Below are 16323 nucleotides of genomic sequence, written 5' to 3'. Positions count from 1 at the left end.
TCTGAACTTCCTTCTCCTTACCTGTAAGCTTTGGGCAGAAAAGCCTATATCATAGGATTTTAGTGGGAATAAATTAAATGTTGTGTGTAAAAGTGTCTCAGACAGTGTCCAGAGCATTGTCAGTGCTCAATAAATGTAACCAACTCTGAGTTGGAATCACCTGTGAACAGAGTTGAACTTGTGGGCTTGCTTCTCAAACATCCCTTGCCCCTTAAAAATAAATCCTAGCTAAGTACATGCTGAGGAACTACTAAGTCTCCTAATCCTAAACAAAGTATAGTTAGAAGGGTAAATTTCTTCTAGGAAGAAATACAATGCAGGATGTGTTCCTGACTCTTCTATCAGTAGCATGTGAATTACCCACTGCCATGCATGAACGACCTCCATTCTTTCCTCAGTTCCTCGGTTCCAGTAATCAGGAGCTCATCAGGCCTGTGCTGTTTTTCTGTTCTCTGAGCAGTGACACTTACAGGAAATGTCGTTGTCATTCCTATTATCTTCTGTAACATCTGACTCAACCTCCCTTTATTAGAGAGAAAGGGGCCCTGTGACAAATCCCTTTAGCATGCAGATGGGGAAACTGAGGCAGAGATTGGCTTCTTTAGAAAACTTGACTGAGTCAGAGGCAGATACTTGAATTGGATTCTTTTGATTCAGATCTGTCTTCAGATTTTACTTTCTGTTTGGAGACAGAACGCTTATCCTTGGCAACCCCTGAAATATATTAGCAAGGCATAGAGTAAAGTTGATGGGGAAAAAATGGCACCTATAAAACCAGGGGTCCCAGCTCAAGCACCTACTGATGCAGTGCACTGTGCTGCCTTTTGGGTTGTGATATGAAAGTGGAGGCATCTCGGCCTTTGCCCAAAAGAGCTTAGTGTGGGATAGGGAAGGTTGAGGAGTGGTCTGGCTGTACTCTTGAACTCCACATTGAGTCTGCCTGGCTTTAATGGCTCTGCCTACTTATTACATCCTTTAGACAATTATTACAACTCCTTATGCTTCATCTTTCTTTTGTAGAAAAATATGGCCTACAGTGGTGTCTGCTCCTCAGGGTTGTTGGTGGGATCTCTTGAGATGCTCCATGTAAGCGTGTGGTACTGTGCCTGGCACACCGTCAGCCCTCAGCAGACTGCCTGAGGTGGAATCCCTATTCTGCCGCTTTGGGGTTGTTAGACTGCTACGTCTCAGTAAGCTTTAGCTTTCCTTATCTATGAAATGGGGGACACAACAGACTCTTCTTCCTAGGGTTGCTGTGAGGGTTAAATGAGATAATCCATGGGAGACAGTTAGTGTAATGCCTTGCATAGTGTAAGTGCTCAATTGTTAGTCATTATTAATAATATGTGTATAAAGTATGTGTAATCCTAGCTATGGGGTGATAGGTGCTAGGGAAGAGGGCAAACAACGAGTCAAGACCCCAAAGGAAGAAGAGAATCTCATAGTGGGGAGAGGAGGAGGCATCACAGAGAGGGTGATGAATAGGTAGGATTCTAATAGGAGGGGTCTAGGGGAAGGATATTCTCATGAGAAGGAAGAGTGGTCCAGAGGCAGACCTCCCCAGGGTCTGTCCATGAACAGGTCTTGGTCTTATTGCTGGAGACTAGGACGGGTGCCTGGGCCATTGGGCTGGAGTATGAAGCTAGGATCTATTAGTGGGAATACTGGAATGCCAGGCCAAGGAGTTTGGACTTTATTTTGTAGGTCATGGGGTAACATACAATCAGAACCTTGCTTTAGGGAGATAAGACTGAGCAGAATGGATTTCAGGGGAACAGGAGAAACCAGGTGGGGTGTGAGAGTGAGCAACAAGAAGGTCCATGGGAAGGAGGCCGGAGGGACTTTGGGCCTTCATGAGGGCAGTAAGAGCTATTGCCTATTATTTGGCAACTCTTTAGAGAAAAATGGTCAAGGTGACAGCCCTGCGGTTAGGGACGTCGTGAAGAAAAGGGAATAGCAGCTTTTTACAAGGAGGCAGGTTCTGTTTAAACCTGTCCACTTCAGAGGCATCTGAGCAGAAAAGTCCAGTGGCAGCTCAGGAGTTTGAGGGAGGTAGAGATCTGAAAAACCTCGAAGAGTTGGGAGTCAGGAGAAGGTGAAGCAGGTTTATAGGGAGAGATGAAGATCGACTCCCTATACAAGTCTTCGTGTAACAGGAAAAATTTTCCAAGACTCACCTCTTCCTCATTTATTTAAACATAGAATCACAGCAGCTGAATTCTAGAGGGCCCAAATAATTCTGAGTTAGGATTTGTTCTGTGTGATCAGTTTAGGATTAGTGGAGATGAGTGTGTCAACCCCAAACAATTTCCAATTTCTGTTACGTGTGTTTCTATGTCACCACATGCCTTCCCACAGATGGTATACATTTGGGGACTGCAGAGCGATTTCACTATCATCTTTTAAAAGCCAGATTTGGAAAGGTAAATCTGCTTCCCAAAGCCAAATATAATTCTCCGTGCTATTGCTCCCTCTGTCCACACAGGTAATGGGGAAGTGCTTATGCAGTGTGGTTTAGAGAGGTGAAGGGACAGGGTGGCCCGGCTCTGGAAAAATCTCTGAGGGTGGAGTGGGGGCCAGGTGAGAGAGGCTGCCATGGGAAGGAATGTTGTTATATAACCTGAGGGAGCTATGGATGGTGGGCAGATGGAGACGGGAGGAGAGGAATCTAGGGACGGCAGTGAGCGTGGATCGGCTTCCTCTGGGGAGGGAAAGAGACGATGCATCGAAGTCAGGTGAACCAAGAAGCCAAGACGGCCTTCACAGAGCAGAGAAAGAGACCCTGCCTGGCCTCACAACTTTTCCCATGTCTTTCCATCATGGCTCTGAGGGTCTTAGGGGAAAAATTTGATACTAGGTTGCTAGGGCAAGGAGTAGGGGCTGAGTGTCCCACAGAGTAGCACTTTGTCAGGGAGAGCCTTCTCCATGGGAGTTGGGGACAGAACCTCACCAATCCTGGTGGTCACCTGCAATCTCAGAGAATTTTCTGGACTTGGGCAGCCCCAGCCTCCTCCTCACCAGGGAGGAGTAGAAAGAATTGTTTACCTGATCTCCCTCATCTACACGCCATTCCTGATTACCCCAGTGGGTGAAACAGTGAAATAAAAATTAGCATGTTTATCCCACTTTTAAATTCATTTAATAGGAACTCATTTACCCTCTCCCAATTTAAATTGGTAATAACGCCATAACCTTTCAGAGCTGATTATTACCCACATCTTGCCAGATCTTCCTGCTAAAGAGGCCTTCCCTCCAAATGCTCCTGAGCCCTCTTGGAACCTGACGATTTGTTAGGCAGTCAGCAACATCTGGCAGTCCCACCCAGCTGAGCTCCGAGAGCTAGGTGTTCTCCCAGTGTCTGGATGGCAAAGAATCAAGTCACCTCTCTGTGGGGGGATTTCAGTTTTATTAATCTGCCCTGGAGACTTTGGCCGTTTCACTCACCAGTGATCCTTTCCTGTGTCCCATTACTTACCTGCCAGTGGATATGGACTCACCCCTTCTCTCTCTCCCTTCCTGTCTCCCAGGGTTTGCTGAACTAACTCCAAGCTGGTGTGCACAGTGCCCGCACGGCTGCCGGCCCAAGAGCTGGAGTCACCATGGCAGCCGGAGTTGCGGCCTGGTTGCCTTTTGCCCGGGCTGCGGCCATCGGGTGGATGCCGGTGGCCAACTGCCCCATGCCCCTGGCTCCGGCCGACAAGAACAAGCGGCAGGATGAACTGATCGTCCTCAACGTGAGTGGGCGGAGGTTCCAGACCTGGAGGACCACGCTGGAGCGCTACCCGGACACCCTGCTGGGCAGCACGGAGAAGGAGTTCTTCTTCAACGAGGACACCAAGGAGTACTTCTTTGACCGGGACCCCGAGGTGTTCCGCTGCGTGCTCAACTTCTACCGCACGGGGAAGCTGCACTACCCGCGCTACGAATGCATCTCTGCCTACGACGATGAGCTGGCCTTCTACGGCATCCTCCCTGAGATCATCGGGGACTGCTGCTACGAGGAGTACAAGGACCGTAAGAGGGAGAATGCCGAGCGGCTCATGGACGACAACGACTCGGAGAACAACCAGGAGTCCATGCCCTCGCTCAGCTTCCGCCAGACCATGTGGCGGGCCTTCGAGAACCCCCACACCAGCACGCTGGCCCTGGTCTTCTACTACGTGACTGGCTTCTTCATCGCCGTCTCGGTCATCACCAATGTGGTGGAGACGGTGCCGTGCGGCACGGTCCCGGGCAGCAAGGAGCTGCCTTGCGGGGAGCGCTACTCGGTGGCCTTCTTCTGCCTGGACACGGCGTGCGTCATGATCTTCACCGTGGAGTACCTCCTGCGGCTCTTTGCGGCACCCAGCCGCTACCGTTTCATCCGCAGCGTCATGAGCATCATCGACGTGGTGGCCATCATGCCCTACTACATCGGCCTGGTCATGACCAACAATGAGGACGTGTCCGGCGCCTTCGTCACACTCCGGGTCTTCCGCGTCTTCAGGATCTTCAAGTTTTCCCGCCACTCCCAGGGCCTGCGGATCCTGGGCTACACCCTGAAGAGCTGTGCCTCGGAACTGGGCTTTCTCCTCTTCTCCCTCACCATGGCCATCATCATCTTTGCCACTGTGATGTTTTATGCCGAGAAGGGCTCCTCGGCCAGCAAGTTCACAAGCATCCCTGCCTCATTTTGGTACACCATTGTCACCATGACCACACTGGGGTAAGTCAGCACTGGTGGATGAAACCAGGATGGAGGTTGGAGGACAGCTGGATGACCTCTGAAGTCTTGATGGTGTCACCATGGGGAGAGGAGGAGGGAGTCCCTTACCTAAGTGGTGGGGGCAGGGGGAGTTGCTATATCGGAAGGGGAAAGCCCATGAGTAATCTGGGGGTGGTGGCTTGATGGGAATTGAGTTTTCTTTTTGAGGCAGGGGCATGTGTTTTATAGAACTAAGAAAATTAAGTCACCAATTCTTTTTTCAGCCATGCCTTGTGTGCGTGTGAAGTCTCGGGGTGAGGTGATGTCTGCATTCATATATGCATCTGTGCATATAGGGGCTGCTTGGGAGGAAGGTCAGGGCAGTGGTTGGGGAGGGAGGAGACGGTTGAGAAGTTCGGAGGGTTCGGATGTCCATTACCAGAAGACACCAAGAGCACTCTTTTTGGATCCTTTCTGCATTTTTTCTTTGCAGTATATTTGCAGGCCATTTTCCCATTTGTCGTGCTTTTCTCCTGTGCTGCCACAGACACTCAAGGGTTCAGTAGCTCTGAGCAGACTTTCTCTAAGTGACTCTGAACCTGGATTTTCCGCAAAGTGAGGCACCTGGTTTATTCTTTCTTTCTAAAGCAGTATCAGTCTTGCTTTCTTAGTCTGAGTCAGTGATTGAATGACCTGGGTGACTGTGAGATGGTCTGAATGGATCATGTGGTCAGACACAGAAGCAGGGACATCAGAAGGAGGGACAGGTGCTCGGGGAGGTCATGGTAATTCTGTCTCTCTGAGGTCCCCTCTCCAGCTGAGGTCACAGAAATGTATCCATGATGCTGGGATGTGAAGCTTTCCATCAGAGGAAGGGAGCTCAGGAAAGAGATTTTAATCTTCACCCTAACAGGATTAGAGCCAATAGAGGTGGCTTTATGGAAACATAGATTTCTTAGGGGTTTCTGCCTCAGCTATTAGAAACCATGGAGCTTAATGCAAAATCCCTTCACAATTCATATACTGGGTCTATATTTGCTTAGGTCAGGAAGCATTATATTGCTGATGGAGAATTCATGAAGCTTTTTATTTTGTCTTTGACAGTTTGGTTGGTGGTGTCCTGGTGATTTGATTTTTTTTTTTTTCCTGGCCGAAACCCGGAGGCAGTAGTGTCGGGTTTTCCATAGTGCTGCATATGCTTATTGGGAATGACTGAGCAGGTGATGAGAACTTTTAAAATGATTACATTTGTCATTCTGCCACACACGAGAGGGAGGGAGTAGCAAGGGGAAGAGCAAGGGTGTCACCATCCATTTGTGAAGGCCACATTTGATTAAGGCATTCCCTTTACTTCTCATCTGTCTGACAGAACCACCCTGCCCCTTCCTCCCACTCCAACACACATACACGCACACACACACACACACTTCAAATGGCTGCTCACCCAGAGTGGGTAAGAATGTTTGGTCATTTGACCTTGTTTCTCTTGGTTCAGGTGGCAGATGTGGGCTTTTTGGCGCAGTGGGGTATTCTGGGGATAAAATGGGCTGGAGAGGTTGTGCTGTCAGGAGGTCATCTTTATCCCTTTTAGGCTGACCCTAGCCATCCCTTCACCTTCCTGAAGGGGACCTCACCCGTGGCCAAACACCTCACTTCTACTTCTAGTCAAGCTCCTGATGTGGCTCTGATTGCCCAGTGCCCTCAGATGCCCCTTGATGGGACTCATGACACCAGAGAGATCCTTCAGGATAGCCATGTGGAGTAAAGCAGGCATGCTGATAACCACCTGTTCATTGCTTTTTATTAGTAGTATAACAGCATATGATTGTCTACTCTATGTCGATAGTGTACTAAGAACTTTGCATATATTATCTCTTTAAGTTTTTACAACAGCCCTGCAAGATTGGAAAAAATTCTATACCCTATGAAGATGCAGAAGTTGAGGCTCAGAGAGATTATATAAACTTCCATAGTCATGTAGCTAATAAGGAGCAGAACTAATTTTCAGATACCAATCTGGCTGCTCCAATGCCCTTTTTCCTTTCACCCTACTACTCATTCCCATGCCATCAGGTCCCCTAGGTAGAAATCAGACCTTCAGGGTTATTACTTTTTTATTATGGCCTCAGGGTGTGATATTCTCTTCTAGTCATATTGCCAGTCAAGAAAGCATCAGCCCAATGAGTATTATGTGTCAGGCACTGTACCAGACACACGGAGATTTTAAAAATAAAGCATTTCCTTCTGAGCAGTTTAAATACTGCCTTAGAAATTAATGGCGATTAATCCATGTTTTAATGCTCTGGGGAAACCGCTGACTTCTTTTATCATTCACCCTGTAGATTAAGGGGCAAGTCCAGCATCAAGGTGGACTATCTTGGTCTCATTTTTACTTTCTTGGGAGGGCACTGGTAGATTTGCTGGAGGGTGAAAGGAAGGGTGCCTGCATTAGGGAGAAGCATGCTTTCCCTGAATGTGGACCTGGTGGGCTCCCTCACCCCACATCTGACAATGAACAAGTTTGTTTTACCTTCCCCATGCATTTAAATGTCTAGCTTCTGGGAGGAGAAACAAATGGGCAAGAAAGGAAACCTTTAGTAGTGTCTTCCTTAAACTCAGATAAGTAATGAGAAAGCAACCTTTTTCTTTCCCTCTATCCTGGCTAGTGTAGCTCATTGCTGGGTCAGGCTACTTTGACTTTGACCTGAGTTGGCAGTTGACACCATTACCAAGCTCGTTGCTTGGTTATACATAGCAAGTGCTTGGCAAAATGCTTTTAATGGATGAACCAGTGTGAATGGAGTGACTCTTCCATTTGCTTGACCTGATACTATTCTCAGTTCCTTCTAGACCTACTTGTTCTCTCTAGAATGTGGATCTGAGATTTGAGCCTGCACAGCCTGAAGCCCCCTCAGATGTATGTATTCTGCCCCAGCCCTGGTCCCCCAGGAGGGAGAAGAGCAGCGTTTACTTGGTGTCTGATCTATTCCCTGGGCTGCCCTGCAGTACTGTGGAGATCATCTTGTCTTTGCTGGACGTTTTGCTGACTTGACCCTGGAAACTTTTCCCTTTTCCATGGCTAGTTTCTGTCCTGACCACATTCATGGTTAGTTGTAGCCTTGTTCAACCATTCCAGAAAGTCCATCTTTTTCTTACTCTACAGAGTCCCAAGTGGCCATGGAATACCAAGGACCAATATCTTGCCATCATTCAGTTGCTTCTAACAGCTCCCAGTAGACATCTACCTCTTCCTTTCTCCAGACACTCCCTTCCCTGGTCCTTCCCTGAGTTCCTGTTTCCAGTCTGGAGCGGGACTGTCTCCAGCTCTTCTGCAGGGCAGAGCCGACTGATGCACGGAGAGCTGATAGGCGGAGTAAAGGCATCCACTCTTCCTGCTCTGGTTGCCCTCTCTGCCTGCTTTCCCAGCACCTCATTGATGAGTTACTCAGGTGTCCTCCAGGGAGAGATCTCCTGGAACCAATTATTACCGTTTAGTTAATATCTCAGAATACTTTAAGCACACAAGAACAATAACAGCCCAGCTGCTGTCAGGGCTTGAGGATGGCTTTCCTTTGCAGCCTCCTGTGCTACTGGGGAAGACCCTTTATGCTCTGCCCAGGTTTCCCTTGAGCCCCCTGACAGCTGAGTTCCCAAATGCCCCATTTGAGGATTAATTTCCATCTTCATAATTGACGCTATAAATAAAATCAATCCTCAGTTATCTCAGTTAACAGAGGGAAGGGATAACATAGAACTCCCAATTTTAAATAAGACCAACCTAACTACTTTGAGAATGTATTGTATGACGTAAACTCTCTCAAAGCAGATTTCCCTTCTTAATTTCATTTGGCGTCATGATTGTCCCGGACAGTCCATGGGGGAAGCTCCGGAGGGTCTGGGAAAGAGGAGAGCATGTGGGAGGAAAGCCTTGCAAGCAAGCATCCACAAGGACCAGGGGAGGCCAGCTCCGGGCCTGGTTTGGATGAGGCTGCTCTTGGGTATCTTCGGGAGGGGTTCAGAGGAGTGTCTGATCCTGATGAGATGGCCCACTGCTACTGGTTGTCTCGGTTATGTAATTGACACCAGCAGCCTGTCTGTCACCCCGTGTTCTGAGATGAGAGAGCATTTGACAGTGTCCAAATATCACTTTAATGAAAACAGAATTGATTTTTACTTCTTCCAAGCAGGAAGCCGCCTCCAGGTGATTTGCATTTCACTTTAAAACATAATCCTGGAAGGGGCCTGCCTGAGGTTCCAAGAGACAGGGAGACTAAGCCTGGGAGATCGATACAGGCACACCACAGAATGGGGTACTTGATAAGCCTCCCCATAGTGCCAGAAGTAGAGCCAGTCTGAGATCTGTTTTTGTTAACCCTTTAATACCTGAAATTTTATCTGCACCTTTACTGCCTCTGGAGCCCATCAATGCTCCTCCCAATGCCCAAGCACCTTGGCCCCAGGACACTGGCTAATAGTGTCCACCTTCCTGGGGGTGGGTCCCTGCCTAGGGGACTTTTATCTGAGGACACCTATTGGGAACAAACAACCTCAAAGCCTTTTCTTTGTTGTCATTTCTCTGTTGACATTTCTTTGTTGACAGTTCTCTGGTGCTGAAATTCTTAAGCGAGGGTGCAGAACTGCATCTCAACAAGGAATCTTTCATTCGTTCAACATTTATTGAGTGCCTCCTACACTCCAGGCAGCATGGCAGGCTCTGAGAATACACAGGCACTATGATTGCACATCAGCCAATGTAAGGCTCAGGCAACATGAATTGAATGAGACCCAGTTCTCTACCTTTGAACTTGAACACTCTTTCTGGTGCTCCAGAGACTACCCTTCATCTGCTTCTGTGTCTGGCTGATACACATTATCCTTCAAACTCAGCCCCATGTCACCTCCAGGAGCTGGGTACAGTTCTTTTGCCTCCTCTTGTAGTCCTTGCATTACTCTGTCTTGTCATTGCCACATTTTGTGAACTTCAGCTGTTTATGTGTCTTTCCCCCAGGATGTGAGCTCTCTGTTCCAGAGATCATGCATGATTCGTGCCTTACACAGAGCTTGATATATAGTGTGTCTCAATTAAGTATTTGTTCACTCCGGTTCGTTTGTTTAGTTTTCTCATTCGATAACCATCTTCTGGCGATATGAGAACCAATGAACATGCTATCTACATGTTAGCTATATAGTCATGTCAGACATGATATTTGTGGACAGAGTGGAGACAGGGAGGTCAGGAAGGGCATTCTGTGGTTCTGATTTTAGGCTTAGCAGGGTTGGGGCTTTCTTACAAGGGAATTTTGCATCCAACTCTTGGCTACTTGGCTACGCTTTTTCCTGCAGACTCTGGGGCCAGGGAGGAGGAGAAGGGGGGCCATAGGTAAGCCCCTCTACCCATGATGTTTTTCTCTATTCAGTTATTTACTCAACAAATGTTTATTGAGCACCTACTAGACACTGGGAATACAACAGAGAAGAAAATAGTCTCTGATCTTGTGGAGCTTACATTCTAGTGGACAGCACCCAACAGCAAATAAATAAATATATCTTATCAGGCTGCAGAGAAAATTAAAGCCTGATATGACAGTTGGGGAGTGCTGAGTATGCGGGGCTGGGCAGAGCAAGGGATAGTTGCTATTTCATGTTAGGAGGTCAATAAGGGCCTCTCAGATATTCGAGCAGAGACCTGAAGGAATGAGGATAGCTTGGGGAACAGCATTCCAGGCAGAGGGAATAGCAAATGCAAAGTCTAACAGGCAAAGTCCAACAGGCAGGAGGGGCCTTGGTACGCTGTTCTTGAAAAGGTAAGAAGGTCCAAATGGTCAAGCTGCAAGAGCAGGGGACAGGAGAGTACCAGGAGATGAGTCCAGAGAGGTAACAGGGGAAGCAGCTCATGTAGGGTCCTTATGACCACCACAAGAACTTTGTCTTTACTCTGCTTGGCATGGAGGGTTTTGAGCCACTGACTTCCATTTTTAAAGGATTGCTCTGGCTGCCAGATAGTAAATACCTTGTAAGGGAGAAGCTAATGCAATAATCCAGGCAAGAAATCAAGGTGGCTGGGACTGAGGGTGGCGGCAGTGGAAATGGGAGAAGTGAGCAATTCTGCATATATTTGAATGTAGAGGCACCAGGAAGCTTTCTCAGGAAGTGCTTGTTGGTCCTGCTCCCACCAAGCCAGCTGAAAACTTCCCCTGCTCCCACAACAGGGGACTGGCTCAGAAGACACAGTCGTAAAGATCTTCTCTACCCCTGGGAGAAGCATTTCACAAGAAGAATCCTCAAGGCCTCGCAGGATGGCTCCAAGGCCAGGGGCAGCCGAGACCTCAGCATGTAACAAACAAGCCAGAGCACCTGAGTTGTAGCATCAGCATCTCAGACTAGGCCTGATGCTGGCAGTAAGCAGGCAGCGTCTATACCTGGAGAGAACTTCCCTTTCAACCCGGGCAACATTTACTGAGCACTTGGCAAGTGGCTGGGCACAGTGCTTCCTGCCATGAGGAGGACAGTGTTGACACAGACACGAAAACAGAGAGGACACTCTAAAACTCAGCAGCTATGATAGCTGCAGCAGAGGAAGCCAGGGGGCTTCAGGCTGCAGAGAAGGGAGAGATTAATTCACACCAGTAGGATTTGAGCCTTTTGGGTGCTTCACACCGGGAGCATCACATTGAATTTGTCTTCTGATTCAGCAATTCAAAGTGCTGCAATTTTTGGAAAGGGATTTCTAGGCTGGTGCCCATTTCACAGATCTTTTCTGGAATCCCTCAAAATCAATCCCAATCTCTCTCTGTATCTCTCTGTTTGGTTTTGTTTGGGTTTCTCTCTTTAAACACACCCATTAAACACAACCGGGATTCCTCCTGAGGAGCAGCAATTATTCTGCCTCAAGATAGTGTAAATAAAAGGCAGCGTTTCCCTCCTCAGGAGCAGGGAAATGCCCCTCAGTAATTACTTGAGTATTTTTGTTTCCCCCCACCCAGCAGGGAGCTCCTGTCCCAGGCCATTGCAGGGCTCTTGTCCATGCTCCATTGTAGCTGGGAGCTCTTTCCCATCAGGGAGAGCAGCAGAGACTTTTAGCTCTGAGTCTCCTCACCTCCCACCCACTATCCTCAGGCAGGTGGCTCTGCACACAACCAACCACTTCCAGGAAGCTGATACTCTACCAAATACTCATATCTTAAGTGTTCATTCTCTAGTGATGTCCAAGTTTTTTATTTTTTTTAATCTGGGAAACAGGGACCAGGCCCCCCAGAAATTGCTTCGGAAGAAGTGTGCAGTATTGACCTCAAACCAACTTCTAGTGACAAGCAGGAAGGACTTCCCACAATGCTTTTGGGTATTCAAAGTTTTCTGCCAGAAGGCTCAGCTGCCACAGCCTCCAAAACAAGTTCAGACTTCAGCCTCTGTCCAGTCTGCTTTTCTCTGGCCAGAACACAGGCATTTTCTCCCCACTCCTACCTCCCTCCAACTAGCTCAATGCAAATGACGGGTGTTTGGGAAGATGGGGACTGGAGAGGGAAGATAGCTGAGCCTTTGCTGACCATGACTGGATGGAGGAAGATTGCATTTAGCTCGTGTAATCTTATTCTGGGTGTCAGGACTCGAATGAGTGTCATTAAACTGAATCAGAAAAATCGTTTTAATATAAGTGCCACCTCATGCACAAGCTAGTTGATGGAGAGATGGATGAGGCTGGGGACGCCTCCTTTGTAATGCAATGCTGTAAAATCCCATCACCCTCATTATTTCCCACGGAGCCAACACATCATAATGCCCATGAGTGGCAGAACAGCTTGAATTTAATACACAGAAAACCCAATCAAACAATAAATGGATGGAACTATATAAAGAAACTATTTTCTGGGAGGCTGGCTCCATTCTCTGGGATTCAGCTCCCTGACACATGAAATGTGCATCAATTTTCCCCAACTAATGCAGCTGCCGAATCTACCACATGTGATATTTGTTTGCTTCAGAAGTGGAAAAGGGGAACTTCCCCCCTACATTATCTAGCTATCATTGCAAAATTGCAAATCACATTTTCTTTGATTTGCACCCAGTGGTTTCCAGTGGCACAGTCGGCTCCTTCCTATCCCAGCAGGACTGGAAACATAGCCCTGCCTCCATCCCAGAACCTTATCAGTCCCAGTGGAACTTTGTTATCTTCTTTATATGAAAGCAAATTCTGGACACCAGAGTGGGCTGTTTAGGAGACTGGGAAATCTCTACCCTTTGCAGTCATCCAAAAGAAATGGCCAAACCTTGGGGCCCTGCTGACACACTCCAAGTGCCTATGATGTTCTGACTGTCCAGAGCCTTGCCTTCGAGGTTGTACAAAGTAAATGTTTCGCTCTGAACTGGATTTTTCCCAGTGGCATAGTCTTCCATCTTTCCTTCCATCCCTATTGCCCAGCCAGTTATTGAAAGACTATAAATGCATATATCAACTGATCAGCCAAACAATTAAAAAGGAAAATCAGCTGCTTGAAAACTAAACAATGCATGTCAAAGACTGATGGAAAGAATGTTTTTATGATTCTGATGTAGGAGTTTTTCCAATGCTATTTTTCCAGTGGCATGGATAACCGAGAGTTAACTATAATTACAGGCTTATAGCTGCTGAGGAGTATCATTAGTTTATTTTTACTTCTTTCTGGACACGCATACTTCAGCAGAAAAGAAAACTAAGAGAATTAAACTAAACAATATCAAAACCATGGACAGCACAAATCTTGATTCAGTTCAACAAACATTATTCAACATCCAGTTGAATTTGCAAGGCATATTAGTAGGCATTTTGGGGGATATAGAAATGAAGAAAACATGAGGCTCATCCCTAAGAAGTTGTCAATATAGCGGGGAATTGGAGTATGTCCATGAGAGTGTACGAGGGAGAATGGGGCATGTGCTGAAAAGATCAGGAGTACAGAATAAATGCTTAACAAACACTTGCTGATGAATGAACGATTGGCTTCATGGAAAGGAGATTTTGGCTAGACCAACAATGGTGAATAGGATTTTGATATGTGGAAATGGGAAATCCTAATAAATTGCAAAAGGGCTTGATGTTTGGGAAGCTTAATATGCTGGTTTGCTAGTGTTTAAGATATACAAATAGGAAAATAGCTAGAGATAAGCAGTAACAAAAGATTAGATAGAGATGCAGAGAGCCTAAAATATTAGGCTAAGGAATTCATTTGATAGGCATTAGGGAACCACTAAAGGTAGTCCAGTGTGTATTCATTAGGAAGATTTATTTGGCAGCTGTCTTCTGGATGAATGTGGAAGGGAGCCCTTGGACACAGGACAGTCAGCCAGAAGATTAAGCCAGGTAAGAGGTAAAGAAAGCTTGACTAAGACAGTTGCAATGAAATAGAAGAGAAAGGACTGGAATGGAACGACACTCAGGAAGAAAAGAACTCTGGAATTATAAGACTGGATAAGTAGAGGTATGGAGTTGGCATGAGTAGAGGTATGGAGGTTGGAGTTCCTTAGAGAAGGAACAGGTTGTCAGGAGTTGAAGAGGGAAGACAGAGACAGCGAGCTTGGCTTTGAACCTGTGGTGTTTGCAGTTAACTCTGGGTGTCCTTGAGGTGGCTGGCAGACAGGTGGAAAGATGGGTCTGGAGCTTAGCAGGGAGAAAGAGGATAAACAGGCCGTTTCCAAAATCATCAGCTGAAGCAGAAAAAATAGATGAGATTGGCCAGGGAAAGATGAAGGGAGGGAAGAGAAGAGGGCATGGGGAGCATTTCCTGTCTCATGCCCTACTTCTCTGGCACCTGGCCCCAGTAGGAACTTTGGTGCTGTCTGTGAACAGCTTTGCTGAAGCTTGGATTCAGTCTTTTGTCTTCACCTGTGGAAGTTCCCTTTTATACTGTGTTTCTGCTGAAGCCAAAAGGTCAGATTGGGTTTCTGAGTAAAACAAGGGTTTTTTTGTTTGTTTGTTTGTTTTGTGGGTTTTTTTTTTTTTTTTGCCTCCGGCAATGATTATTAAACAAACAGTACCCACCCAAGAAAGCAGAATTTATGAGCTTTGCTAAAATAATAATAATAATAATAATAATAATAATAAAGGGACCCTTACACTTGGCATGTGGATGGCACATGTGGTCTAAATGGCCACAGACCAAGGACCATTTTTGCTTGTCCAAGAGTGATGCTGCTTCAGAGTGGTACAGCCTTCATGGGTGACACTGTCCTGGTTCTTGCAGTGCCAAGCTCTTGGCAGAACTTCCAGACACTTAAGACACCACTTCTCTCATTTATTCCTTCCTTTCCCTTGGAGAAAAATGTCAGATGCACCCGCTGTTATCACTGAGAGCATCCTGTGACCTGCCCCCTCTAGGAGACATCTGTCTTGGGCCCTTGGTAAGAAACTAGGAGAAGTGATGGTTCACTAATTCAGCAAACATGCATGGAGCTGACACTAAGAAGATGACCCAGTCCTAGTTGATATGAGGAGGTGGATGTTAGGTTCCCATTCTACATATGAGAAAATTGTGAGAAGATTAAAATATTGTGCCCAAGCTCCCACATGGTAGTAGCATTACTGGGTTCAGACTGAGGTCCTTTGACTTCATTAGAGTCCACTGGCTTCATTAGGAGCTTTAGTCCAGTAAGAGAAATGCCTGTGTTCACAGAGGTGTACATTTCTGGGCTCAACAATGTCAGAGGCATGAGTCAAGGACTCATGCCTGTGTGTGAGGAAAAGATGTGAGGAGAAGTGTGAGGAGAAGATAGAGGAGGCAAGGATCAGGGAAGGCTTTTTGGAGGAGGTGGCATTACATTTGGCCCTTAAAAGATCATTTTGGTGGAAAAATTAAATACATTAATTCATTTGATTGTTTATTCAACAAATGTTGTGGGTCTACCATGCAACAGGCGTCATGCTGGAGGCCAAAGACGTATCTGTGAACAGAACAGGCAAATTATCTGGAGCAAACCTTTTAGTAAGAGCAGCACATGATCAACAAATGAATGTTTAAAATGAGAAGGACTGGGAGGCTGAGGTGAGTGGATCACCTGAGGTCGGAAATTCGAGACCAGCCTGGCTGACATGGTAAAACCCTGTCTCTACTAAAAATACAAAAAATAGCTGGGAGTGGTGATGGGCACCTTTAATCCCAGCTACTTGGCAGGCTGAGGCAGGAGAATCTCTTGAACCCGGGAGGTGGAGGTTGCAGTGAGCTGAGATCTTGCCATTGCACTCCAGCCTGGGCGAGAAGAGTGAAACTCTGTCTCAAAAAAAAAAACAAAAAGAGAGAGAAAGAGAGAGAAGGAAAGATTGGAATAAAAGCTATGAAAAAAAGAGAGAAAGCTGGTAAGAGGAGAGACAGTGAAGGCCATTAGCTTGCACGTGGAGTGAGCTGAGGGGTCACAGCAGGAGAGTGCGCAGGGTCAGCCATCCAGCATCCCCCCAGGAAAGTGCCATCCACATTTGGTTTTGAGATGGAAAGAGGCTGCCCCACAACAGAAATGACGATTTAATAGCTGTGTTTGAGTCTCTTTAGGGTTGTTAGCCAGAAGGTGGAGAAACAGTGTTTGCCACTCCACTGAAGATTGAAGGAGTAGAAATAGGTTCACCCTGACATGTGAGATGACTGTTATCATCCCTAACAACAACATTGACAGCAATA

General features: G+C 46.8%; 1 protein-coding gene across 1 annotated transcript in view; it reads left to right on the top strand.

The window, feature by feature from the left end:
- The window catches only part of KCND3 (potassium voltage-gated channel subfamily D member 3), a 222141-nt gene that overhangs the window by 3463 nt on the left and 202355 nt on the right, over positions 1-16323 (top strand). Inside the window, exon 2 of the mRNA XM_030936087.1 lies at positions 3528-4705. Coding sequence (XP_030791947.1) covers positions 3600-4705 — 1106 coding nt within the window. The 5' untranslated portion in view covers positions 3528-3599. The remainder of the gene's footprint in view (positions 1-3527; positions 4706-16323) is intronic.

The sequence above is a fragment of the Rhinopithecus roxellana genome, chromosome 8 (genome assembly GCF_007565055.1).
Source record: "Rhinopithecus roxellana isolate Shanxi Qingling chromosome 8, ASM756505v1, whole genome shotgun sequence".
In the NCBI taxonomy this organism is placed as follows: Eukaryota; Metazoa; Chordata; class Mammalia; order Primates; family Cercopithecidae; genus Rhinopithecus; species Rhinopithecus roxellana.
Note: the sequence above shows the minus strand (reverse complement) of the source record. Positions and strands in the feature narration are given on the sequence as shown.